Below are 27,599 nucleotides of genomic sequence, written 5' to 3' on the forward strand. Positions count from 1 at the left end.
GCATCCCAGATCCCAACCCAGAGCGAAGCAGCCCCGCTGCTGCAGAAGGTACCGGACAAGAAGGTTCTTGTCCGCCTGAACCCAAAGACTGCTGAATAGAACCAGCTCTCCTCCGCCAAGAGTAGCCATGAAAATATTTGTGAGGAGGTCTGAAACCCTTGACAAAAGGGAAACATCTGTATCACCTTTTTTTTTTTTTTTTTGTCGAAACAACGTTGGTATAAAAGAATCCATACCACTGTCATGCGGAAAAGACTGAAAATGGAACGGAATCCAACGTTTTAAGAGAATACCGTGATCAGGCAGGCTTCTGTTCTAGTATTCAATAACTTACATTAGTCTCTTTCCTTATATTTCTGAAATTTCAGAAAATACACAAAAGCAAAATAAGTATACTCTCACCAAGCAGGGATAACCATTGATTGCTAACACTGGTGCACACATGTACTGGCACTCACTCACACACAGCAGTTACGTTTTTTCATGCATTTTTAATGTAATTTTTTGCATAAATGATTATACTGTAATGCTGCTTTTGTTTTGCAAACTCAACAAAATAGTAGTATGTCATTCCAAATACATACTTCTACGTCAATAGTTACAAAAATAACAATTTAGAAAATAGAGTAAAACTATGAGGTGCTTGCTAGCTGTTGTGGATTGAATGTGACACCCCACCCATTCCCCCAAATTCATATGTTGAAGCCCTAACCCCAGTGTAGCTGTATTTGGAGAAAGGAAGTAATTAAGATTAAATGAGATCATAAAGGTGGGCCCTAATCCCATAGAAGTAGTGTTCTTCTAAGAGACACCAGCCTGACCAGGTGGTGGTGCAGTGGATAGAGTGTTGGACTGGGACGCGGATGACCCAGGTTCAAAACCCTGAGGTTGCCAGCTTGAGCATGGACTCATCTGGTTTGAGCAAGGCTCACCACCTTGAGCCCAAGGTCAATGCTTGAGCAAGGGGTTACTCGGTCTGCTGTAGTCCTACCCCCCCCCCCCCCCGTCAAGGCATATGTGAGAAATCAATCAATGAACAAGTAAGGTGCCACAACTAATTGACTTCTCATCTCTCTCCCTTCCTGTCTGTCTGTCCCTCTGTCTCTGTCACACACACACACACACACACACACACACACACACACCATAGGGCTCACTCTCTCTCTCTCTGAAGGTGCAGGCACTGAGAAAAAGTCACCGTGAAAGTTTAGGAAGAAGGGACTATCTATAAGCCAGTAAGAGAGCCCTCACCAAAAACTGACCCTGCTAAACCTTGATCTGGGACTTCTATCCTTCAAAACTGTTAGGAAAATGATATTTTGTTATAGCAGCCCAAGCAGACTAATACACTAGCATATAGTATTCACAGAATATGAGACTTTGTTCTAACTGCATCAGGTATCTTAACTGATTTAGTCCTCATAACAGCCCTTTTAGGTAAGTACTATCATTATTCCCACTGTGCAGATAAGAAAACTGGGGTTTGGAAAGTAATAAAATACTTGCCCTGCATTGTGTAACTTGCCAAGTGGTGAACCCAGGCAGCCTATACACCTATCTGCTACTCAAAAATATAGCATAAAATATAGTAAAATGTTAATGGTAGGGTCTAGGTAGTGGTGCTCACTGTAAAAATTCAACTTTTCTGTATGTGTGAATATTTTCATAATAAAATACAGTATTGGAAAAATAAGGCTAAGAATAAACAAGAATTATGTGGGACATTATAAACAAAAATTATTGATTTAAATAGAGACTAGTGACTTATTCCATATTAATGGATTGAAATAGAACATTCTAAGTATGTTACTTTCTTCCTTTTATACTCCTCAATCAAAATCTCAATTTTTCTTTTTACTAAGTTAAACAATTCTAAAGTGTTCCAGAATGGCCAATAAAAATTTCCAATAATGAAGTTAGAATTGCCCTACCAATAAGATATCATCTTGTATTAGAGAGGTACAATAATATAAATAAAACTAGTGCCAAAATATACTCATAAGTTAGTGAAATGAAATGGGAATCCCAGAAACAGGCTTGATCATTTAAACTTAATATATTATTAAAGTGACATTTCAAATTCGTGGAGTAATGTGGGATTATTCAGTAAGGGTCATTAGGACAACTAGATAGTTGAGACCTGAGCAGACACCTTACCAAAAAAGATATACAGATGACAAGTAAACATATGAAAAGATGTTCAACATATGTATTAAGAAGTTGCACATTAAAACAAGATACTGCCATATAACTATTATGATGGCCAAAATCCAAAACATTGACAATAACAAATACTAGCAAGGATATGTAGCAATGGAAACTCATTCATTCCTGGCAAGAATGCAAAATAGTGCAGACATTTTGGCAGACAGTTTGGCAATTTCTAACAAAACTAAACATACTCTTGTCATATAATCTAGTAATCACACTCCTTGGTACTTACCCAAATGAATTGGAAACTTATGTCCATACAAAAACCGACAAACGAATGTTTATAGTAACTTTATTTATACTTGCCAGAACTTGGAAGCAACAAAGAGGTCCTTTAGTAAGTGAATAAACTGTGGTATATCCAGACAAAGGAATATAATTCAGTTGCAAAAAGAAATGAGCTAGCAAGCTATGAAAAGACATGGAAGAAACTTAAATGCATATTGTTAAGGGAAATAAGCCAAACTGAAAAGTCTACATATGGTATGAGTCCAACTATTTGATGTTCTGAAAAAGGCACAACTATAGAGACAGTTAAAAAAGAAAAAAGAGGCCCTGGCCAGTTGGTTCAGCGGTAGAGCGTTGGCCTGGCGTGCGGGGGACCCGGGTTCAATTCCCGGCCAGGGCACATAGGAGAAGCGCCCATTTGCTTCTCCACCTCCCCCCTCCTTCCTCTCTGTCTCTCTCTTCCCCTCCTGCAGCCAAGGCTCCGTTGGAGCAAAGATGGCCCGGGCGCTGGGGATGGCTCCTTGGCCTCTGCCCCAGGCGCTAGAGTGGCTCTGGTCGCGGCAGAGCGACACCCCAGAGGGGCAGAGCATCGCCCCCTGGTGGGCAGAGCGTCGCCCCTGGTGGGCATGCTGGGTGGATCCCGGTCGGGTGCATGCGGGAGTCTGACTGTCTCTCCCCATTTCCAGCTTCTATAAAAAAAAAAAAAAGAGAGAGAAAAGATCTGTGGTTGCCAGGAGCTAGGAGGGAGGAAGGGATGAATAGGCAGACCACATAGGATTGTTAGGACAGTGAAACTATTTTGTATGATACTACAATGTTGAATATGTGTCATTATCCATTTGTCAAAACCCACAGAATATACAGCATCAATGTGAACCCTAATGTAAAGTATGGGTTTGTTCTGATAATGATGTGTCAATCTAGGTTCATTAACTGTAACAAATGGGCCGCTCTGGTGCAAGGTCAAAAGAGGGGGAGGTTGGGGGCAGTATATGGGAAGACTGCACTTCCTGCTCAATTGTGTTATTAATCCAAAATTACTCTAAAAAATAAAGTCTAGTGATTTTTATTGGAGAGAGAGAGAGAGAGAGAGAGAGAGAGAGAGAGAGAGAAAGGGAGGAGCAGGAAGCATCAACTCCCATATGTGCCTTGACCAGGCAAGCCCAGGGCTTTGAACCGGCAACCTCAGCATTCCAGGTCGACGCATTATCCACTGCACCACTACAGGTCAGAAGTCTAGTAGTTTTTAAAAAAGTCTTTACCACAAGACTTTCCAGAGTCATTACTATTGGGATATTATATTCTAGATGTACAAGAGGTGATAAAACATGCAGTCTTTCCCAAACTTATTTCGGCGTTGCTGTGGAACACCTCTGAGCATCTCACATACCTCATAAACAGTTCACGAATTGCTGCTCTAAGCCACTTCTTTCTTCCCTACCCCCGCTACCATGGCCCTGGTTCAGTTCTTACCCTTTCTCTGATCCCCTAGATCTGGTTTTGTTCCCTCAAATACATTGTTCTCAGTAGCCACCTAAAACTCAGATCTGACCGTGTCACTCCACTGCTTACAACACTTCAAGCTAAACGCCTTCCTGGGGTATGGGAAGCCCCCTGCGCGCTGGCCCACCACAATCTTATTTCTCACCACACCCTGATTCATATACCTTAGAAACCTCGAACCGCTGTGCTTCCCGAATGTTCTGTGCTCTGTAGGGCTATCTTGTTCACATGTACTGTCTGGAATACTCTCCACCCCCCGCACCCCCGCCACTGGTTAACTACTACCTCTCCTCTAAGTCTTTTGCTCCATGAGACCGTGAGCCCTTAAGAATAGGGACTATGTCAAATTCATTTTTTTATTGCTTCTTTCCGAATTCTAAAAGCTGATGGGCACCAAGGCTCAATCCTCTTCTCATTGAGCTTTCTTAGGTGACGGCATCCAGTCTCAGGACTTTACGTACCATCCACACCCTAGTAGCTCCCAAACTGATACCTCCAGCCAAACACTTTCCAGTGCACACATTTACCCATGTTCTGCTCTTTTTCCAGATCCCCACACAACTGGCTGCTCATTCAGCCTTGTTCAAATGTAACCTCCTCCTAACTTCTCCTTTCAAATGGTCCCAGACCCACTTTCCCCCTTAACTTGCCTTATCTCGTGTTATTACTGTTTGAAGTGACATTATTTATTGCTTATTGTCCACCTCTCCTCCCACACTATTATATGAGACTGAGGAGATTTGATTCATTGCCTTATTCCAGAGCCTAAAACAGTGTTTGGCACATTGTAAACACTTATTAATCAATTGTTGACTGAATTAATGTCTAACATAGGTCTGGCACATAATAGTTGCTAACAGTTGAGTGCTAAGTGCCCAATATTGTGCTACCCGCACCACAGTAATTGCTTCATTTTGCCTTAAGTTATTAGCATTAACCCCATTTTACACTGAGACCTGGGGTTTAGCAACTTGCCCAGGTCACAGAATAGGAAAGGATATGAATATTGGCTGCCTGGTCCAGAGCTCACTTTCTTAGCCACTGTGCTACCTCTCACATGTGGAAGTCTTTAGAAGGTGTATTCAAAGGAAAGATGGGAGAAAGGGAGGCAGGGAGGGAGGCGGCGGGGGCAAGGGTGGGGCGGGGGGATGCTTCCAGTTCCATATTCTATGACTCTAGCAGGTACAGATTTCCAGTTTCTGCAGCTCACAACTCTAGACACCACTGGATAAAAGTCCCTTGACTGCCTGAGCCTGAGCCTGAGCCGGGCCTGGGCCTGGCCCTTGGGTTTACCCATATAGAATTTTTTTTTTTTAAATACAGGGAATGAGGGAACCAACTGGCTGCAGAAAGCAGAAAATGTGGGTGGAGCTCGCTCCCCTCCATGAGCAACACACAGTAACAGCAAGCCGTCTTTCCCTGCAATATTTATTAAGGAATTTGCACATACACAGGAAAAAGGCAACCAGGAGTTGTGGTTCCCACAGATGAAATCTTTTCAGCAAAGTCTTCTTGTTTTAATTTTCAAGTAGGGTGAACGACAACTGAGCAGAAAGCTGTCCAGGCCCCCCTCCCACTCCACCTGGAACAAGTGGGAAGACAGAGCAGCCCAGGACATACAGGCAAGAAAGTGACTGGTAGGCTGGGAGATGGGAAAGGAGAAAGAGAGCCATCAATGAGACTGCAATTTTCTTTTAAACTATAAGATAACCTGGCAACAGATTTTTTTTTTTTTAGGCTGTTGATAATGTAATTAATTCCTCTCTGTTGTAAACCTAAACCTGAAAAAACAAAACCAAAGATACCCAGAGCAGATGGGGAGAGAGTGGGAGGTAGAATCCGCACACACGCACACACGGTACACACATTAAACTCTGCCTTCCCTCTAGAGGCGTTAGTCCTCCAGCGTGAAGCCAGATCCTGCTGTAGGCAGGATGGAGGCAGGGCAAGGGCTGTGTGTTTGTGTGGGACCTCCATAGAGTCTTTGGTACTAATAAAGGCCGACTGAAGCAGTAAGTCCTAAAGCCTCAGATTCAGAAAGCAAATCAGGGCACAGAAGAGTAATGTTCTTGCTCATCCTCATAGATGGGGGTTTGTCTCTCCCCAGGGCGAGGGCCAACTTGACCTAAGACCCAAGAAGTATTTAATTTGCTTTCAGTACTTTCTTCATTCCCATCAATCATGGTCTCCCTCTTGAACCAATAATTTAAACATGGAGAAATAGCTTATTAACACATATGGAAGTACCTCTAAACATTCCCTTCTGCCTAAAACACAACACTTACAGACCCCTCCTAGAATCAGATAGGTTTCACCTTGTGGAAAAGGTACTCAGAGGTGTGCGCATTTCTTCCGCAATGTTTAAGTGCCTTCTGCCAACAACTGCTAAGGTGCTGGTGCAGGAGAGGACTGGGGTGGCTGGGAGGAAGGCGGGTCGGCAAAGGGACATATACAACATAAAGCAACAGAGAGGGCTGAGTGGTTGGAAAGTGGCTGGGCTGGGCCAGATTGAGCAATTTCTAAACCAGAGAGAGGGAGGAAAGGGGGATGGAGTGAGAGAGTGGGGAAAGTGGAAAAAGGGGGAGAGAGGGCAGAGGACAGTGGTGACCATACAGGTGTTTTGTTTTTATTTCCACATCTGAGGGCTGAGAGTCTGATTTGCTGCCTGTCCATTTCCGCCGCTCATCGACTGTCCATAGCTCAGCATGCCGTTGGCTCCACAGAAGTTTATCCCAGCCATCTGCTGGGTCATCTGAAAGAGAGAGAAGACTTTCAGACCAGGATGTGGGCATGCAGCCAATTAGTGCACAAGGCAGGGCAGGAGTCCTTCCATCTGTGGGGATGGGGAGAAGGAGACAAAGGGGAACCCTGTTATGGTACATAACTGCCCTGAACCTTAATAGATCATTTCAAGGACACCAGATCCCGTAAGTAAAGGGCTTTTCAGAAAAGAGATGATGACAGAGACTAATGCTCAGGGAGGGAGAGAAGGAATCCTGGAGCTAGTCAACATAAAAGCAGCCTTAGAAGTGACTCTTCTTCCTTTGCAGGCTCTCATCCTGAATAGAAGGGGCCCATTGTTAACGTGCTGCAGCCAACCCCGCGAGTACAGAGAAATCCTGCGCCCGGCGAGCCTGCCTTATCTCCCGCGGAGTTATTACTGTCAGTGAAAGCGCTTGCGCACGCTCAAGCAGAGAGCAAAACAAACTGGACTGTTCAGAATGAACAAAGGAGAGAAGAAAAAATACCAACGTGTCTGCAGTGCAGGAGAAGGGATGCTGTTGGGAGAAAAGAGTCAGAGGAATAAGGCCTGGGTGGGGTCAGGGCCTCTGTGAATTGGATTGAAAGGCTAGCCTCCAGCAGTGATCAGAAGAAACAACTTATCAAAGCAAATGCCTTAAATTTCCTAAGCCTTGTACACGTTCTCTAGAAGTTCTTTTTTTCTTTAGGAGGTCTATTTTTCTTCCATCAACTTTTAAGGAAAATTTCAAGCTTACAGAAAACTTGAAAGAAATAGTACAATGAAACCTATATATCCTTTCCTTAAACTTGCCTATTATTAACATCTTGCCATACTTCCTGATATATATATGTATAAACTTTATATCGCAGCTATTCTGACACTTCACCCCTTAAGTCAGGATGCATTTCATGAGGAATAGCACTCTCCTAGAACCACAATGCAATTAACATGCTCGAGAAACTTAAAGTTAATACAATAGTCTAATACACATTTCATTGTCATTTCTCTTCAGTCTCTTTTAACCTAGAACAAACACTTCCCCCACATTTTAATTTTTTTCCTGACATTGTTGTAAGAATCCAGGCCACTTATTTGGCTGAAAATCCTTTTTTTTTTTTTTTTTTACGGAGTCAGAGAGAGGGATAGATAGGGACACACAGGAACAAACAGAGATGAGAAGCATCAATCATTAGTTTTTCGTTGCCACCTTAGTTGTTCATTGATTGCTTTCTCATATGTGCCTTGACCGCAGCCTTCAGCAGACCGAGTAATCCCTTGCTCGAACCAGTGACCTTGGGTCCAAGCTGGTGAGCTTTCAAACCAGATGAGCCCGCGCTCAAGCTGGAGACCTCGGGGTCTCAAACCTGGGTCTTCCGCATCCCAGTCCGACGCTCTATCCACTGTGCCACTACCTGGTCAGGCTGGCTGAAAATTCTTTAATTTGGATTTATATCATGTTTTCTTATAATTGGATCTATTTTTGACAAAAGTCCTATGTAGGTGATATTGTGTCTTTCTTAGGTCCTAGTACAAGATGCCAGAAAGCACATGCTATTGATTTGTCCCATTGTTGGTAAATTTTTTTTTTTTTCTTTTCATTTTTTCATTTTTCTGAAGCTGGAAACGGGGAGAGACAGTCAGACAGACTCCCGCATGCGCCCGACCGGGATCCACCCAGCACGCCCACCAGGGGCGACGCTCTGCCCACCAGGAGGCGATGCTCTGCCCATCCTGGGCGTCGCCATATTGCGACCAGAGCCACTCTAGCGCCTGAGGCAGAGGCCAAGGAGCCATCCCCAGCGCCCGGGCCATCTCTGCTCCAATGGAGCCTTGGCTGCGGGAGGGGAAGAGAGAGACAGAGAGGAAAGCGCGGCGGAGGGGTGGAGAAGCAAATGGGCGCTTCTCCTGTGTGCCCTGGCCGGGAATCGAACCCGGGTCCTCCGCACGCTAGGCCGACGCTCTACCGCTGAGCCAACCGGCCAGGGCCCATTGTTGGTAATTTAAAGTTTGATCACTTGGTAAGGTGTAGCTATCATTCTGTTTTTTCATTGTAATTAATACATAATCTGAAGCACTCCTTTGAAAATATGTGAATAACCTATTTTTCTACAGTTATTAGTTGTCATTCTTCTGTAAAAATGGCTTTCCCTCCCTGCATCCCACACCCATTTAAAAAAATGTATCACTGTGGACTCACGGATAGTTTTCCCTTCAGTGTCTTAAGCCATTAGTGCCATTCTTAGTTCAAGATCACCCTCTTCTGGTAGTATAGTGCAATGACTATTTTGCAGGGAGGAGGAAGGAAATGATATATTTCTTGATTTTGTGATTCTCCTTTCCACTTCCTTTCACCACCAGATCCAAAGAGCACATTCTCCTTTTAAGTATTCCCAGCTCCTCTAGAAGCAATGTGTTCCAAGACTACAATCTAAAATCCTATATATTTCAACCCCTTATTTTTGATTCTCCAAATAACCAGAGTCCTAATCAACCAAGTCCCAGCCCTCTTCTCAGCATGTCTCTAGGCAGGGTAGGCCTTCCTCTTTCTAGGGAATGATTTTATCTCTTCTGTCGCCTCTGACCCCCTGCTCCCTCGCCTCTTTTCACAGTCTCCTCCGTGATGTCGGCTCTGCTGGATCATGGCGTTCACATGCCAACTGCTATATAATACAGTCTGTAGTGTTCTGTCTACTAGACGTGGTGGCCATGAGGCATGGGAGGTTTTATTTTGTGCTCCCTGTTTATCTGTATAGGTTATTTTTGTTTTTGTTTTGATAAATGCATGGAGAGACTTAGATTTAGGAAGTTACCATTATTTTACAGATACCCAGAACTCTGCAGAAACTCTGACTTTAGAGAGACCTTCTAGGAAAAAAAAAAAAAAAAAAAAAAAAAAAAAGCAAACCTAAGCATAGGAATATCTCTCATGTTATCTCTCAAAGGACACAAAGGGAGAGGGCCTTGAGGAAGTCTGAAAACAATGGGGCAGCTTACCTGAGTGAGGTTCCACTGCAGCTGCTGAGCTGGCTGAACCCCATACACAGTCTGGGGCATAGCTGCCATGCCTGCCATGTAGCCAGCCTGCTGGGGGGTCATCATTCCATTTGGCACACCCATCATTGAGGCCTGCATACCACCCATATAGCCTGCGGGCATGGCCATGGGGGCAACCATCCCAGAAGGTCCTGGCTGAGCTACCATGCCTACTGGTGGGGGCATCATGCTCCCCATTATGCTGCTGGGAGGTGCAACCCCAGGGAAGCTGGGGTAGGCTGAAGGATACGCCATCTGAGCAGGAGCCATGAACATTGCTGCCAAGAAAACACACATACAGATCTGTGAAGACAGCACACACAGTCAGTCCAGAGTCTCACTGGCTACCCCTGTCCAGCTAGGCTTTCTCAGGACTACTCATCTCAGAATGCTCTTTTACTCACAAAACAGGGAGTTACACAGGTTCCCTACAAACTAGCTATGGCTTACCGCCAGTGGGTTGCTGACCTAACCACTTCCCCTTTAAGGTCTAGATCCAGACCTTGAGTCAGAGTTCACAGAGGTATGACACTAGATCTCAGAGAAGAATCTGCTGATACTTTGTGGCTTCACAGCAAATGTCATTCATATTCAGGCTTGTTTGGAGTATGATGTCACAGCCCCTAAAGCAACTGCCCCGTCACAACAAATAATTCCTGCATGTTAAGTCCTCATGTCTCTATCTGGCATCTTAAGATGACCCCCAAGAAATCTACCTTGGGCAGGCATCTGAGGCGTCTGGGATCCATACAGTGAGAGGATGGAGTCTTTAGAGAGCTGTTTCTTGCCTGTCTCTTCTGACTTGCTCCCTGGCTCTGGAAACAGGTTCAGGTTTTCGGGAACAGAGCCAGCACTCCCTGCAGTTGGCATGGAACCTACAACCTTAGGGCAAAGAGGGCAGGGGGAGAATTGGAATGGTCCTCATGGGGGTCTCGGAAGGACCTCCCTCCTCTTTCTGCTGCTTCTAACATTTGCAATAAGAATTCATAGCTGAAGTTAGTAGTCTCCTGACATTTCTACCATACAAATATCTGAAACACCTGATAGTTAAACTCGGGAACAATACTTTGTTCTTTAGCAAAACAATGTGACTTGCTAAAAAAATAAAGTGAAATAAATCTAAAAAATAAAAGCAACCTACAAGTGATATAGCCAGAAAGAACTGAGTTTAGATACCACAGTAGCCATTTATTGGTTGTATATCGAGGCTAGTCACATAAGTTTTCTAAACTAATGCTTCCCCATCTATAAAATATCCATTTTGGTGAAGGTTTTAAATTATAAGTGAAATACAGAAAAGCTCCTAGCACTGTGTCTGGTACACTGCAAATAGTCCACAGACAGTAGCCGTCAAACCCTTCTAGTCCTTCATACCTGCAAACTCTCTGACAATAACTCAGCCTGAGGAGCTGACCTACAGTATCAGCCTTTACCCTGGGCCAGCGCTCAATCTATAGGCAAGGGCCTAAGTACCGGCCTTCACAATCTGACACACCTTAGACAGAAGCCCACCTAGAGGGTCCATCCTTTTTGGGCAAGAGAGAATAGAATGAATAATAATCTTAAACTGTTAACAGACACAACAGTGTTAAGGAAAGAATCAAGAACCAAGAAAACCAAAGTCCAGTTCCACCAAAGAAGCATGAATTGGTTCCATGATAAAGTTATCAAAATCACTCTTCAGAATACTCTTTAAATCCTGAGGAGTGCACCAGACTCACCTTTCTGGAAACTGAAGAAGAGGGGGATGAAACAGAGGCCAAAAGATCTAAATCCTTCTCTAGGGTGTTGCTGGTTTTGCTGCTTGCAATGGAGCAGGCCACAGGAGCATCTGGAAAGAGAGATGGAAGTTAAAACGTAGCACTGCTCATTAAGCCTATGCCTTCCTTCTATCATAGACACAAAGACGACAGAGAAGGCCCTCGTGCTCCATCATGGACCCGGACATGTAGGTTGGACGGGACATCTCAAGAGAGGCCTCACGCCCACATTCCCAAGGGCACTCTGCGGAAGCCTGCAGCCCAGCTCTCAGGCACAGGGCAGCAGAAGGCCAGGCCTGTGGGCCACATCAGTACCACAGCAAGGGGGCTGGCTGGCTCCTGGCTGGCTATCTGAGGGACAAAGCTGCATAGGATTCATTTTCAGAGAGAAATTAAAGGTATAGAAACTAGAAGGCTAAGCAGCCAATAACCTAAGTCAGCAGAAATGAACGGAATGAAGTACAACTATCAGGACAGTGAAGGGTAAAGAGTAGGCTCTCCTTCTGAAAGGGGAGGGGTTTCTGAGACTCAGAGAAAAGGGAGCACGAGGTAAGAAACCATCTCAGAAACCATTTCAGGTCACACCTGAAAAACGAGAGGGAGGCGGGCAAGGCTCACAGGTGCTGGGTTAGTGAAAATTGCTAACATTTACTGAGTGCTTAATATGTGCTAGGCAAGGGACTTAGAGCTTAGAGGCATTAACCCATTTCATCCTTCCAACAACTCTGATGTGGAGACTCACATCATGCTCACTGCATAGACTGGAAAGTAACGTTCAGAGGTTCCATGAACAACCCAACGTCACATAACAGTAAGTGGCAGAGTTCATGCTCTTAACCACTACACTGCACTGTCACTCTGAAAATGTCACAGTAGACAGGCACTTCCTTAGCACCACTGCTCAGATGTAAAACAACAGAAAGAATATGAGAGAACACTCTTAGTGACAGAGACACAAGCCAAAGACTTCCAACTCTACCCGTCTTCCCAGGATCAGTGAGAATTCAGCATTTGTAAGGTTATGGGAGTGGAGAAGTCTAACTCTTACCAAGGCCCAACAAATCCATGACAGGAGCTGTGGATTTCGGGGAGCTTTTCCGAGGTAGCTGTAGATCTTCTTTTTTCTGTGGCTAAGGTGAAAATGTCATAGAAAGAAGTAAGCAGGTGTTTCAACCCCTTTTCCCCTCTCCGCTGTAAAGCCACAGGTAATCTTGCGGTTAGGATGCCGCTATTCAAAGAGTGACAAAGAGACAAAACTCAGGAAGTGTCAGTTGAAAGAATCAAGTCAGGAAGTATGAGAGCATAACCCAAACCTAAAGTGAGAAATGAAGATATCATCTGTGCTTGTTTGGCTTTCTCTGAAGAGACAGATCTGTCTGAAACCAAGACAACCACAGATCACGGGATTCAAAAAAAGTAGCAGTCTTGGGTCCCAGGAAAAAACAAGAATAAAAGTAGGTGCCTGATGGTACAAAAGCCAAGAGCCAACAAATCTCCCAGTAATTAGAAAATCTTCAATACCAAAAGGGAGAGATCAGTCTAAAGATTACCCAGTTCACTCTGTTTTATCACAATGATAAAACACTCTTCCTTAAGCAAATAGTAAAAGTCCTCTCTCCCAAGATGCCAAGCTCTGATATTCAAGCGTCTACTACTACAGCCACAATAGTGTACATCCTGTGGAAAGAGAAAGGTGCCTACTTCAATATGACAGAGCAAGAATATAAGAAGTGACTGTTTAAAATGGATCGGTAGGGCCTGGCTTCTAAACTGTTCTTAAGTGCAACAGGAAATGGGGTACAGAAGGTCTTACAAGAGAAGGACTAATGTAGAGGTAACATCTACTCAGAAGGTGTCACACGGCCTTGACACGTTGGCATGGAATGTGCCTCTTGCTTAAAGCGGACTGATATAGTTCCCAAGCTGCCATCTGGCTCCAAAGAGAAGTGGCACAGAGCAGATGAGGCAGCAGCAAGCGGCGGGAAAGAGGCAGAGACTGCAGCGGGCGATCTGATCTCACTGCAGCGGGCGATCTGATCTCACTGCAGCGGGCGATCTGATCTCACTGCAGCGGGCGATCTGATCTCACTGCAGCGGGCGATCTGATCTCGCTGCGGAGCCCTTTAGCCCCGGTGCAGTGCGGATCAACCTCACCCCAGCCCTCCACCTGCAGAAACACACCTGAGACCATCCACACGGTGCAAATACGTTCCCACTTACCATTTTCACTTTCTCAAAAACAACAGGTTCCATTTTTTTCTCTGGAGCTGGCTCATTCCCTCTTTTCCACTTGTCATCTTTTTCTTTCTATAATGATTTCACAAACAAGACAAAGAGCACAGGCCCAGCGGTGACTCAGTTTGATAAAATATCATCCCAGATGTCCAGAAAGGAAATAAAAAATCCCTATTAAATCTGATGCAGGAGTCTGACAAGCTTGGGACTTTCTTGGTGTGGGGCAGGAGAGCTGGCTGCATTCACATTAGCCTCAATGCTCTAAGAGGCATCTTTCAAATCCCTTAAGCACCTGTCCTCCCTGTTCTGTCCTCTGACTCATGAGATGTGCAGTGTAGGCTGTCTACAGAGGATAAAACATTTCGCCCATGTGCTGCCCCTTTCTGGTTTCAGTTTAACTTGCTTTGAGGGGTCCCCCATCATCCTGGTATACACCAGGGAAATAAGTTCATATTCATCTCATTAACATATAGCCTTTGTGATTTTATAACTTCAATCATAAGTTTTCTCAATCTTTATCCTTTTTCAAAATCAAGAAATAAACCATAATCTCAAGCTTAATTATTAGAGAAATAAAAATCAAGGAAATAAAGCCAAAAGCAAAAAAAGAGTAAAAGGATTAAAGAATCCCTTTTAGGGTGTCTCAAATGAGTAGCCTGTATTAAACCAAAAAGCACATCAAATATAAAATACTAAAAAGCCTTTCTGTTTTTGCTACTTTCGGAGACAGTTTCATAGTACCTTAATAATAATACAGACGTCATTGGTCATATTTTACAAATCAAACAGACATTTAAATGTAAAACAAAACCACAAAGCAAACCCAGGAACGTGGGCAAATGAAAGGAAGTGTAGCATATAGGTGAGAATGTCCAGCTTTGCTAATGATCAGAAAGTGCAAATTAAAATTCATTTCTTTTCAGGAAGGAAACTCTTAATACCTAATGTTGGTAGAGATGAAGTTAAACTAGCACTCCAGACCAATGCTGAGAAGACAGTACAAAAGAGTACAACTTGTGGAAAGTATGTTGGCAAAGTATGACAAATACTGAAACCCTCTGATCTAGATAATACCTTATCATGTATCTTATGAAAATAATCCAAAATATGGAAAAGCTCATATGCATCAAGAAATTCACCCCAGAATTATTTATACTGAAGAAAAATATAAATCACAACCTTTATGTCACAGGAGAATGGTAAGATATGTAATCTAAGCACATGAAAACAAAATTGAAATAGCCTTTTGGTAAACAGGAGGTATTTCCTTCCTAAATGAAAACACCCAGTGAGGAAAACAGGCTGTTTCCACGAGTCCACTATCTATCTTCATACAGCCGCTCTTCCGTCCACCCTCATCTTCGGGATTACCTCAGATACCCTTTGCTGATCTCCTCTAACTTTATATCTTCAGGCACAATGAACAGAGGTAGGCGGACAGACCATAGTTTCCTACAAATAAAAGGCAATGAATGTGTTTTGGTTTCAAGCCCTTTTTAATGATGCCATCCAAGTGACAGCTATACACTGGGTATATCTTCCTTGGAACAGTTATGATAACTTCCAGGTCCCTTTTCTGGATGACTATGAGGTAAGAGTCCTTCATAATCAGCTGAGAAAAATTACCTTCTTATTTTGCACTTTTTTGCCTGTATTAAAATGCACCTACCAGTTATGCCTGTTCACACAACCTCAAAAGATCAGTTTGGAGCTTTAAATTACCTGGAAAGACTTAGAGCTCAGTGTAAACTTAGTGATTTCACTAACGGTACATCCTCCATTAAAATAAATACTAATAAACACTAGATGGATGATTGATTGATATAGATAGATAGATAGATAGATAGATAGATACAGACAGACAGATACCTCTGTACCTGCACTAGATAGATGATAGATAGATAGATAGATAGATAGATAGATAGATACCGATGCCTCTGTAGCTGCACTAGAATTAAAGAATCCCACACTTTCTATCCTTCTGTGGCTCAAGGAATTGTTAAGTACACCTAAGCGAATTTACTATAGCACCTTGTCATAGCATTTTTAAAGGTCTAAATAGTCATATTTATCAGTTCTTTAGTTATCAGTAATCAGGCTTATACTCTTCTTCCAGGAACCAAGTCGCACATCCTCCTGTATGTTATCCTTGTCCTAGTTATCATACATTGTACTTCAGACCCTAACCACATGTCTAGGGTGGAAAGTGTATTGGCAACTGGTAGGCTCCTTCTAAAACCCTTCTCAGGAACAAGTGTTCCACTGCCAATTAGCCCATCGACACACAGGACATACATGCTGCTCTAACTGAAGAAGCTGGTGACTTAATTACACTTAATTTTGTTGACTTAATTTATAGAAAAATATTCATATATTTATGTATATATGAAGGGTTTATATGTATGTATGTGTATATATATTTATATATAATTTATATACATACACACATACACATATTATTCTATTTGATCTCACATGCCCAACATGTCCATTTGAAGAAATAATTTGAAACTGGAAGTTACTAACACCCAAATACAGACCAAGGCAAAGAATTCACTGATGGTTTGCCTTATGTACCCCTCAGGCTAAAGTTTGCTCCATAATATTTCATGGTCTTGATTCTATAACTGATTATTTTTCTACTTCTGTATTTTTATTTTGAGAGAGAGAAAGAGAGAGATGAGAAGCATCAACTTGTAGTTGCTTCACTTTAGTTGTTCATTGATTGCTTCTCATATGTGCCTTGACCGGGGGGCTCAAGCCGAGCCAGTGACCCCTTGCTCAAGCCAGCGACCTTTGGACTCAATCCAGTGACCATGAGGTCATGTCGATTATCCTATGCTCAAGCCAGCAACCTTTACTCAAGCTGGATGAGCCCACACTCAAGCTGGCGACCTCAGGGTTTCAAACCTTGGGACCTCAGTGACCCAGGTCAGCGCTCTATCTACTGCGCCACCACCAGTCAGGCTATATTTTTTTAAATAGTAGTTTTTGAGTGTGTTGGTAACTGTTCTTCAAATTCTTCCCTGGCCTGATTAATAATCAAACTACTTATTATGAACAAAATTTGAAAGATTTACAACCAACCCTAAGGGCATTGATGTCCAGACTTCGGTCCATGTATTTCTTCTTCTCATATTTATCTCGAATAAATCCTTCGACAGCTCTGCAAAAAGCTTGTTAAGGGAAAATGAAACAAGTCTTTCCCACAGGATGTCTAGAAAAGATCAATCTGTATCCCATGAAACATTCTCCTCCTCTCTCTCTCCTGCCTGGTTTCCCCATATGGCTCCTGTCTCTTCCCATACAGTTACCCCAACCAAAACCTTGAAATGCCTCCTTACAGTTACTGCAGGGAATCCTATTTCCTCTGATTTGCCTTCAGATTTGATAGCAACAAATGGGACTACTTTTCATACTGACAGCCGGGAAAACAGTGGCTGTTCTAGAATACAGGTAAGGCAGTAATCAATTACCTATTTTAAAGCCCTTAGGTCAACAGGCCTTTAGAAAGGCAACTGAGTGACCATTAAAACTATAAGTTCTTGTGCTCATGAGCCAGACTCTGAGCAGTGGGCCTTCTGCAGGGCCCCAAATCTGTACTTTAACAGGTCCCACCAGCTCCAACCAAAATGGAAACTCTAACAAAATGGCCTACCAACCACATTTTGAGAAGCCTTTAGGAGGTTTGGTTGTGTGAGCTGGGTGATCCCATGTTCAGGGGATAAAAAGAAAAAAGTCAGCAATTGGTCAACAATAGTTAATTCTTTCACACAGGACATTAAAAGGCCCACAAAATGAATAGTAGTTTTGTTGACTCAACTACTTTTCTCAAACAAAAGCTTCAGAGATGCAAAGACTACGGAAAGCTTGCTTTACAGAAGAGTTCACAGCGAACTGCTGCAATCTTCATTCCCAGATGAGCTGTCCCCACAGGACACCACCATTCTGACAAAGAAAGTATACACGTGTTTTTTGTAGGTCTCGGTTGCAGGAGAACGAAAACAAGACTATAACTAATCCACACAGATTAGATCCGACTTTGCCCAGACAGCTCATGGGTCTTGAGTCTTATGCAACTCTCCCCAAAATACCAAAATACCACTCAGTCTTCTAAGTTGCTCCAGAAAAGATACGGGTCTATCTGAGGTCGCCGGAAGGTCTCAGGAAGGTAGGCTTCATAAAGTCGGTTTGCCTTGCCATTCCCCATCTCTTGCATACACTGCAATCAAAGAGATGTAGAAACATGGAATGTCAGATTAGGAAGAAAGTGAAAAACTTTTTACCCACTGGCAGCATGTTACAAATGAAGAGCCAACCCAGAGAGTAGCAGAACAAAGATTTAAACCTGAGTATTTTGATTTCCAATCCTTAATTCTCTCTGCTTTGCCCCCAACCATTTGCCCCTATAGTTGTCTTTCTCACCCACATGAGTTCCTTTTATTGAAAAATCCGACTGAGCCTGACCAGGTGGTGGCGCAGTAGATAGAGCGTCAGACTGGGATGCAGAGGACCCAGGTTCAAGACCCCGAGGTCGGCAGCTTGAGCGAGGGCTCATCTGACTTGAGCAAAAAGCTCACCAGCTTGGACCCAAGGTCGCTGGCTTGAGCAAGGGGTTACTCGGTCTGCTGAAGGCCCACGGTCAAGGCACATATGAGAAAGCAATCAATGAACAACTAAGGTGTCGCAACGAAAAACTGATAATTGATGCTTCTCATTTCTCTCTGTTCCTGCCTGTTTGTCCCTGTCTGTCCCTTTCTCTGACTCTCTCTGTCCCTGAAAAAAAAAAAGAAAAAAACCCAAAAATCCGACTGACAAGATATATTTGAATCAGTAATAATTCAAGACCCTATTTGAAAATACAAGACATAGCTACCAATCAAAATGTCTACTTGGCAGGCAATAATCAGTGCCTAACTGGGCAGGCAACACACAGGCAGTAACTACATTCAGAATTTATACTATTAATTAACCTATTCAGCTTTATTACCAATAAATGTGTTTTACACTAGGCTTTTGAAATAAGACTCTTCAATACATGCGAGGGATAAACCCTAAGATCTTTTTTAAAATCTTCAAATTCCCAAATACCTCCACGGTATGTAATTTCCTTTATAAGAGACAGTAAAGTACAACTGAAAAATATAACTAAACTTTTAGACCCTTAATGAATCTATAAAAACAGTATAAAGTATTTCTAAAGCAGTGTTCTGGTTAAGAATAACCTTATTTCCAGCATCAACTTTAGCACCTAATTTTCTTTGGAGCCACTTCTCCTACCCCCACCGGCACTCCCCAGTTGATTTTTTTATTAAGATTTTATTTATTGATTTTACAGAGAGAGGAGCAGGGGGAGCAAGAAGTATCAACTCATAGTTGCTTCATTTTACTTGTTCATTGGTTGCTCGTCATATGTGCCTTGACCGGGCAAGCCTAGGGTTTCGAACTGGTGACCTTAGCATTCCAAGTCGACGCTTTATCCACTGCGCCACCACAGGTCAGGCCCCAAAATTTTAAATTACTATAAAAAAGTTTCAATGCAGGAAGAGAACAGAGAACAATGAAACCACATTGAGGTGCATATTTTAGGCCAGATGGACTCACTAACAAGTGTCTCACTTCCAGCACATCAAACTTACAGCAAGCAAGAGTCGCATATGCACTTTAGCAATAAAATGTAGTAAGTCTATGAGTTAGAGAGTTTTTTAAAAATTTGCTTTTATAGAATATCTATAACTACAAATGTTAGACCTGCAAATGCCAAGGGTCTTGGAAAGTAATTCAAAGATATCCCTTCACACCTTCCTGGATCCAGGGGATCCTGGACCACACACTATTTGTGTTTTGAAGTAGGTAAAATATAGGTAGAACACTTTATATTTTAAATAAAGATGAAAAATTTCTCTATTAAGGTATGAGAATTTGACATAAGTGTTTGCCAACTAAACTTTATCTTGATTTTTGTGCCCGGTTTGGAATTCACCTGGAACTACTTTAATTCACTCTTGGGTTATATAAATACCTGAATCTGTTCTTGAGTCCACTGGTCAAGGTTAACTGATTTTACCCTGGATATGTGCACCCCCAGATTCCTGTGGATTCCAGCACATCGAATGCAGATGAACACACCAATGTTCCAGGAGGCCCATCGTGGCCCTGTGAAGGTTAGGAACAGGACAGTAAAGTACAACATGAAACAACATTCAAGGCCCGAGCTATAATATTCAGACTATCAAACATTTCTGCTAGAACATAAGTGAGAAAATTGGTTTTTAATTGGTTTTGTTCATTCCTTCATGGATCAGGGTTGTTGTTTTTTTTGTTGTTTATTTTCATTTTATTTTTTTAGTATGCAGGGTGAGACAAAGGAAGGTTTACATTTATTCATATTAAAAATGATACAATAATGAGTAAATAATAATACAAGAACAGAACTGTGTTTTGTGTACTTATAACCGTAAACCTCCTTTTACCCCACCCTGTATTCACACAGCTGTGCAACCATCGCCACTCCTTAATTCCAGAACATCTTCATCGCCCCCAAAAGAAAAATCAAACCCATAAGCAGGTACTCCCCATTTCCCCCCAACTCCTCCCCACCCCTTAGGCTCTGGCAATCATAAATCTAATTTCTGTCTCTACAGACTTGCCAGTTCTGGACATTTCACATAAATGGAATTAAACAATATGTGGACATTTGTGTTTGGAGCAGCTTTTTACAATGTCTAGTAATATGAGTGTTGAGATGTAGATGTTATAGTATCGTTACTTACATAAAGAAAAATCCTAGGAGGACAATGAAGAATTATCATATCCTATTTAGTATCTTATATGAACAGCCCTCCCTCAAACAACTTTTCAACAGGTGGCGAGGGCCTGGATTCACTTTTCCTACTAGGAAAAAAGATACAGACATGCCATGCCAGCCCATGGTTCAACCTGAAATTTAAAACTTTGTTTATCTTTCCCTCTCCACCAAGCCTATAAAATATGCATCCAGATTAATTTAACAGGATCCTTTCTCCTTGTGCCGATGTCCCTACTTTACACAACTACAAAACCATCTACATTCAAGATTGTCAAATAAGGATGTTTATTGAAATAAAAAAGAACTCTCACATACATATTTTAATTAAAAATTGTTATGTAATCTCCCATCCACTGCCAACTTTGCTCACCCTAACAATATCTCTCAAAAATTATCAAACTCCTCTTCATAATTTTTATACAGGAAAAAGCAATGGACTTTTATATGACACCTGCCTAAGAATTACTGAAAAACCACTAGTATTTCCACTGGTCAGAAATTTACCACATAAAATAAGCATGATATCAAAGTTAGAAGTGGCAATAAAGAGGTAAAAAGACACAAAATTATTTTCTATAGTGATAAATAAGACCTTGTGTTTTGAACAACCAAGGGCAAAGATTTCAGTTGTGCCAGACACAATTACTTGATTGGCCTGTAATTTTTGACAGCAGTTTTAATAAAGGAATGGTAGAAATGTATGCCAGATTATTCTTAGAAATTTGAATTCACAATTATTACAAATAAGAATAATTTTTTGACAAAGATACCACTCAGATACTGTAGCAAATACTACAAATACAGAAGGCTCAAATCCTCCTTATCACCACCAGGTGGTGTTCTCTGCCTGAAAGTGCGTCCCACTACCTTATTGCTATTATCTTCATAGGCTCAGGTTTATCTTCTAAAAAGACCTTCAGTCCCTTCAAATCCCTAGACAAATTTGCACAGTAGGTCTGCCCTGTAGCTAATAAACACACAAATGATTCACATACTTCTTTCGGTGACAGAGAGTTACATAAACACAAAATGAAAAACAGGCCTGACCTGCAGTGGCGCAATGGGTAAACTGTCCATCTGGAACACTAAGATTGCCGGTTTGAAATCCTGGGTTTGCCCCATCAGGGCACATATGAGAAGCAGCTGTGGGTTGATGCTTCCTGCTTCTCCAACCCCCCTGCCTTTCTCTCTTCCTTCTCTAATAAATAAAATCTTAAAAACAAAAAACAAAAAAATCAGAAAAACAAAAAGCCTAAACAGATATGAATAGGGCATATGTCTATTTTATTTTATATTTTTGTGGGGTTTGTGTTGGTTTTTTTTCAGTATTTTTCCGAAGTTAGAAGTGGGGAGGGAGTCACAGGCTCCCGCATGCACCCAACCAGGATCCACCCGGCATGCCCACCAGAGGGTGCCCATCTGGAGCGTTGCTCCATTGTGGCAGGAGCCATTCTAGCGCCTGAGGCAGAGGCCATGGAGCTGTCCTCAGCGCCAGGGTCAACTTTGCTCCAATGGAGCCTTGGCTGCAGGAGGGGAAGAGAGAGACAGAGAGGAAGGAGAGTGGGAAGGGTGGAGAAGCAGATGGGCACTTCTCCTGTGTGCTCTGACTGGAAATCGAACCCAGGACTTCCACATGCTGGGCCGACGCTCTACTGCTGAGCCAACCAGCTAGGGCGAGCATATGTCTATTTTAGGTTACAGTTTTCATAAAGGAACTCAGAGTGCTTGCTTTGGCAGCACATATACTAAAATTGGGACTCAGATATGCTCTAAGTTATATAAGGTTAAAAATGGGACCAAAAGTTAGTATCTCATGCTTCTTTACCATTTTTCCTTTGCTCCAAATTCTGGAACTCATGTTAAAATAGTTAAAATATATTTGTTTGCAAACAAAACCAGAAGCCAAAAATACTAATTAGAAGTTAGCTGTGGAACACAGGGAATATAGTCAATAATACTGTAAAATCTATGTATTACTACATATGATATATCAATATGATATATACATATAAATATATATGGTGCCAGCTGGGCGCTATTCTGTATACCTGAAACTAATATACTGACTGTCAAATGTAATTGAAAAAAATATTTTACTTTTTAAGAGTTAAATTAAAAAATTCGCTGTGGAATGCGGTGCTTCCTGGAGAAGGGATTCCCAGTCACCTAAGCTTCCACCACAGCTGCGGAATTTCTCCAGATCCCATTCCAGAGTATTTAAAGATTCTGCCTTGGAGGGATATAAGGCCTCATACTCTGGAGCTACTAACGAGGCCTCAGGACAGCAATACAAGCAATAGCATTTTCATGAAAAGTCAGGAGAGCCTCCCCTGTCCCCTCCAACATTCCTCCTACCCTTTTCCTAGTGAAACAGTGACAGTTCTATCCCACACACTCAGCCTCCTTTGGTTTTAAGACACTAGATTTATTAGCCAATGGCTGCATGCTCCATAAAAGATTCTGAAATTGGGGAGGAAAATAATTAGAAACAGAAGTTACTGACATGACTGAAAATGTGGCAAAAATGGTGTCATTATTAAAAGCACAATCTTCGTAATCAGATAGGTTTGTATGACAGTTCCATCAATGATTAGCTACATGACCTTCAGAAAGATACTTAAACTTCTTAAGTCTCTCAGTTTTCTCACTAACCAAATGTGTACAATAAAATCTACCTCACAGGCCTGACCTGTGGTGGCGCAGTGGATAAAGCGTCAACCTGGAAATGCTGAGGTCGCCGGTTCGAGACCCTGGGCTTGCCTGGTCAAGGAACATATGGGAGTTGATGCTTCCAGCTCCTCCCCCCTTCTCTCTCTCTCTCTCCTCTCTCTCCCTCTCTGTCTCTCTCTCCTCTCTAAAAAAAATGAATAAATAAAATTTAAAAATTAAAAAAAAATCTACCTCACAGTGCTTAGAATCTGGAGGGGTAGGGAGAAAAGAGAGCCACATATAAGAACATGGTATAGAATGAGATTTCCAGAACCCACTTCCAATTCATCTTCTTCACTGATAAGGGCTGGTTAACTCATTCATATGTACAGACCTACACTCTCTCTATGCAACACTAGAGAATGCTTCTTTTCAGACAGGAAATGAGTTCCAGTCTGAAAATGTCAGAACCAAAGTTGACTAATTGAAGAAAGAATTTAACCTGAATCCAATTTCAAAGTCTTTTAGAAAACATGACATTTTAAGCAGCTTCCTTCATCTCCTTCAAAATATCCCTTTGAAAATGCACGATCTAAACCCTCACCTGTTTCCCTTCACTGCCGTACACCCGCCCTGCCCTATGCCCACACATGCCTCCACTGCACACGCCAAGGAAGGCCCAAAGCTGTCAACCGGATGTGCTTGGATTCCACAGCACCTGGGATTGCTGCTGCAGGCCAGACTAGTCAAATCCAGTATACGTGCAAAGATAAACCAATTGTTCAATACACAACAGTCACAGCAACCAGAAGGAAATAATAAAAGATACCACTTTGAAGTTGAAAATGGAAAGAGACTCTGAGAGGCAATATTCTGAACAATGTTGAGAGCAAAGAGGATTAACAAATGATATAAATTGGTAGTGATGAGCACAACAAAAGAAAGAACAAGGTCATGGCTAATAAACATATTCAACAGGTGCTTAGAAGCAGGTTCAGGAAGAATGAAGCAATATTAAAATTAACATATAATCGCTCTGCAATAAGGAATCAAGTATATGGATGTGGTTGATGAGTCAAGAAACTGGCTGTAGTAAGTACCAGCCCAGTATCAGCGAAATCTGGCTTACACTGACAAGTACATGGGCTTTCATTTTGATGTCTCCCTAGAGTTTATAACTCCATTTGTAAAATGGAAAGCATATAAGTAATACCCAATTTACATTCAAATTCTGGACAGCGTCTACTGTCCAGTACTGTATTTCCCCATGTATAAGATGCACCTTAATTTTGAGACCTGAATTTGAAAAAAAATGTATTACATAAAGTTATTGAACTCAAGTTTTATTCATCATAAAATTCATACAACTCCTCATCACTGTCAAAACTCCCATCCATTAGCTTGTCCTCATCTCTGTCTGATGACGAATCACTGGCTTCAACAATGAGCGCAAAATCAAGTGTGAAAAAGTGGGAATGCAATAAGAAAACTACAACCACTGTATAAAAAGCAACCAGTTTTTAGACCCTAAATTTTTCGGGGGGAGGGTGCATCTTATACATGGGGAAATACGGTAACTACTGGGGCCCTGCTGCAAATTTCCCTTGCTGCTAAAACTTCCCCCACAACCAGAGCTGCTAGGCTTGGGAGGATTCTGGGCTTGAGAAGTCAGCAGAGACAAGAACTAAAGTTAGAGATAGAGCTTGAAGCTACTACTATAATAATTGCAAATAAATGTTGAGGGGGAAAGTGATAAATTTTAAAAATCAGTATCTGTACCTAGACTTGCTGGCATCATGGAGCTGTTGAAAAGCTCTTCAACAGAAGAAAGGTCAAGGATAGGAGAGAAAAATCTCTTCCATCTTCCCTCCAAGCCCTGGTGAATCTATCTTGGAAACATTCCCAGAATCTATCCATCTCTACCGAGTTCTCACCACTTTGAGAGAGAAAGAGAAGAGCATCAACTCATCCTACTTAGTTGTTCCATTTTTAGCTGTGCACTCATTGATTCCTTCTCATCCATGCCCTGACCAGGGGTCAAACCTGCAACCTTGGCGTGCTGGGATGACATTCTACCCACTGAGCTATCCAGCAAGGGCCGAAGTATTCATTCTTTTAACATTATTTTTTTTAAAGATTTTATTTATTGGATTTTACAGGGGTGAGGGGTGGTGAGAAGTATTGACTCATAGCTGCTTCACTTTAGTTGTCCATTGTTGCTTATTATATGTGCTTTAACCGGGCAAGCCCGGGGTTTTGAACCAGTGACCTCAACATCTCAGGTCGATGTTCTATCCACTGAATTACCATAGGCTAGGCATCTTTTAACATTATTTATTGAGGATCTACTATGTGCCTGCTAGTTATTATGAATACAAAGGCAGAAAAAATAAAATGATACTCCCAATTTAAAGAGTTCACAGACTAACAACTATCTGGTCTCCTGACTCCCATCAGAATCTTTCCTTTATTTGTTTATTTGTTTATAAGTTTATTTTAGCAAGAGAGGAGTGGAGAGAGAGTCAGGAACGTCAGTCTGTTCTTGTATGTGCACTGGCTGGGGATCGAACTGGTAATTTCTGCTCTTCTGATGCTCTAAACAGAACTATCTGGCCAGGACCCCAGCAGAATCTTTCTAAAACACAAATCTGTACAGAGCAGGCCTCCAAATATACACATTTCATATAGTCTCACGTATAAAGGTGAATATGCAAATTGATGCAAATTTTCCAGGCATATTACAACTGAGCTCTCCACCTCTTGCCACAAAACCTGCTCTTCTGCCATTTTTCTCCATCTTAGTCAATTACACGTCCAACCATTTAGATGTATCAGTCAGAAACTTTGTATCATCTCTGATAGCTCTCTCCTTTGACCCTCATATCTATACCATCACCAAGGCCAAAATATCTCTCAAATCAGTATCTCTTCTCTCCACATGCAATGCTATTTCTCTAATCCAAGTCACAGATCTCTTGGACTAGTGCAATGACTTCCTAATGTCCTTCCACTTTTATTTTTATATTTCCTTCTCCAACCCAGAACCAAACTCATTCTCCACTGCATAGCTTGAGCTCTTAAAGAAGCAAATGTAACCTTGTCACTCAGGTGCTTAAAAGCCTTCTATAGAAGCCTTCCTTCAATCACTGTTAGATTAAAGAATAAAATCCTTAACATGGTCCCCAAGGTCTTATGTGATCCGGCCCATGCCTACTCCCCCAGCTTCTCGACTCTGACCACAGCGGCTCTCTTTCATTTCCTCAAAGCACCAATATGTTTTTTACTTTGGGCTTTTGGCATTTTTCCAAGCCATTCCCACTGCCGGAAAAGAGCTCTTTCCCCAACCACCATCCACCACGTGTAGTCTGGCCACATCACTTTTTACCATATATTTATTTAACTGTTTAGCACGACTTTTCCACTAAACTATAAGCCAGATCTGTGACGGTGACTCTCATATTCCCAGGGTGTGGAACAGTTCCTCACACATAGCAGTGAGCAACATGTGTGTAAAAATTAATTAAAAATAAGTAAATCCTTTGACGCCACCCTCCTACCACCTGTAAGAATTCACCAGGGAAGCAATGGGTCAAGTACACAAAGAAAGATATTAAGAATGTTGTAATATAAATTAGAAACATCAATAGATTACATTAAGGAATTAGGGTATCACCATAAAAATTTTGTAACTCTCCACTTAATATAGAATATCTCATGTTATATTAATGTTATTTATTTACTTATTTGTTTGTTTTAGCTGGAAACAAGAAACATTTATTATCTCATAGTTTCTGTGAATGAAGAGTCGAGGAGCAGCTTAGCTGGGTGATTCTGGCTCAGACTTTGTCAAGAGCTACAGCTGAGGTGTTGGCTCACCTTGGCTGGGATCCAATTCTGAATTCACTTACAGGGTGGCTGGATGACATGGTGGCTGGCTTCCCCCAGAGTGTGTAATCCAAGAGGATGAGGGAGAGAATCCAAGACTGAAGCCACAGTCTTTTTTATAACCTCATCTTGTTAGAGAGATCTCATCGCTTCTGATGTATTCTGTATGTTAGAAGCAGTCAGTAAGTTTACAAGGGCATAAACCCAGGTAAGCTACAATGAGAGGCTGCCTATGTGTGAAGTATTAATTACTGAATTAGTCTGTTTCATAGTTACAGCTTATAAATTATTAAATGACCTTAATTCTTTTTATTGATTTTGAGAGAGAGACAAGCAGTGAGAGAGAGAGGGGTACGGGGAGGAGAGAAAGTGAGAAGCATTAACTCATAGTTGCTTTACTTTAGTTGTTCACTGATTACTTCTCACATGTAACTTGACCGGGCCGCTCAGGTCAAGTCAATGATCCTGCACACTAGCCAGTGACCCTGCACTCAGGCTAGCTAGCCTGTACTAAAGCCTGTGACCTTGGGGTTTCAACCCTGGG

At 42.0% G+C, this 27,599-nt stretch overlaps 1 protein-coding gene across 1 annotated transcript in view; it reads right to left on the reverse strand.

The window, feature by feature from the left end:
- Positions 1–5,353: 5,353 nt before the first annotated feature.
- SMAP2 (small ArfGAP2) overlaps positions 5,354–27,599 on the reverse strand; it is a 46,989-nt gene continuing 24,743 nt past the window's right edge. The window contains exons 2-10 of the mRNA XM_066269520.1: positions 19,736–19,869; positions 17,850–17,935; positions 16,801–16,879; positions 13,699–13,785; positions 12,527–12,608; positions 11,440–11,549; positions 10,435–10,600; positions 9,680–9,996; positions 5,354–6,694 (exon numbers count right to left, since the gene is read on the reverse strand). Of these exons, the coding sequence (XP_066125617.1) occupies positions 6,569–6,694; positions 9,680–9,996; positions 10,435–10,600; positions 11,440–11,549; positions 12,527–12,608; positions 13,699–13,785; positions 16,801–16,879; positions 17,850–17,935; positions 19,736–19,869 (1,187 nt within the window). The 3' untranslated portion in view covers positions 5,354–6,568. The remainder of the gene's footprint in view (positions 6,695–9,679; positions 9,997–10,434; positions 10,601–11,439; positions 11,550–12,526; positions 12,609–13,698; positions 13,786–16,800; positions 16,880–17,849; positions 17,936–19,735; positions 19,870–27,599) is intronic.

Source organism: Saccopteryx bilineata, chromosome 3 (genome assembly GCF_036850765.1).
Source record: "Saccopteryx bilineata isolate mSacBil1 chromosome 3, mSacBil1_pri_phased_curated, whole genome shotgun sequence".
NCBI classification, from domain to species: Eukaryota; Metazoa; Chordata; class Mammalia; order Chiroptera; family Emballonuridae; genus Saccopteryx; species Saccopteryx bilineata.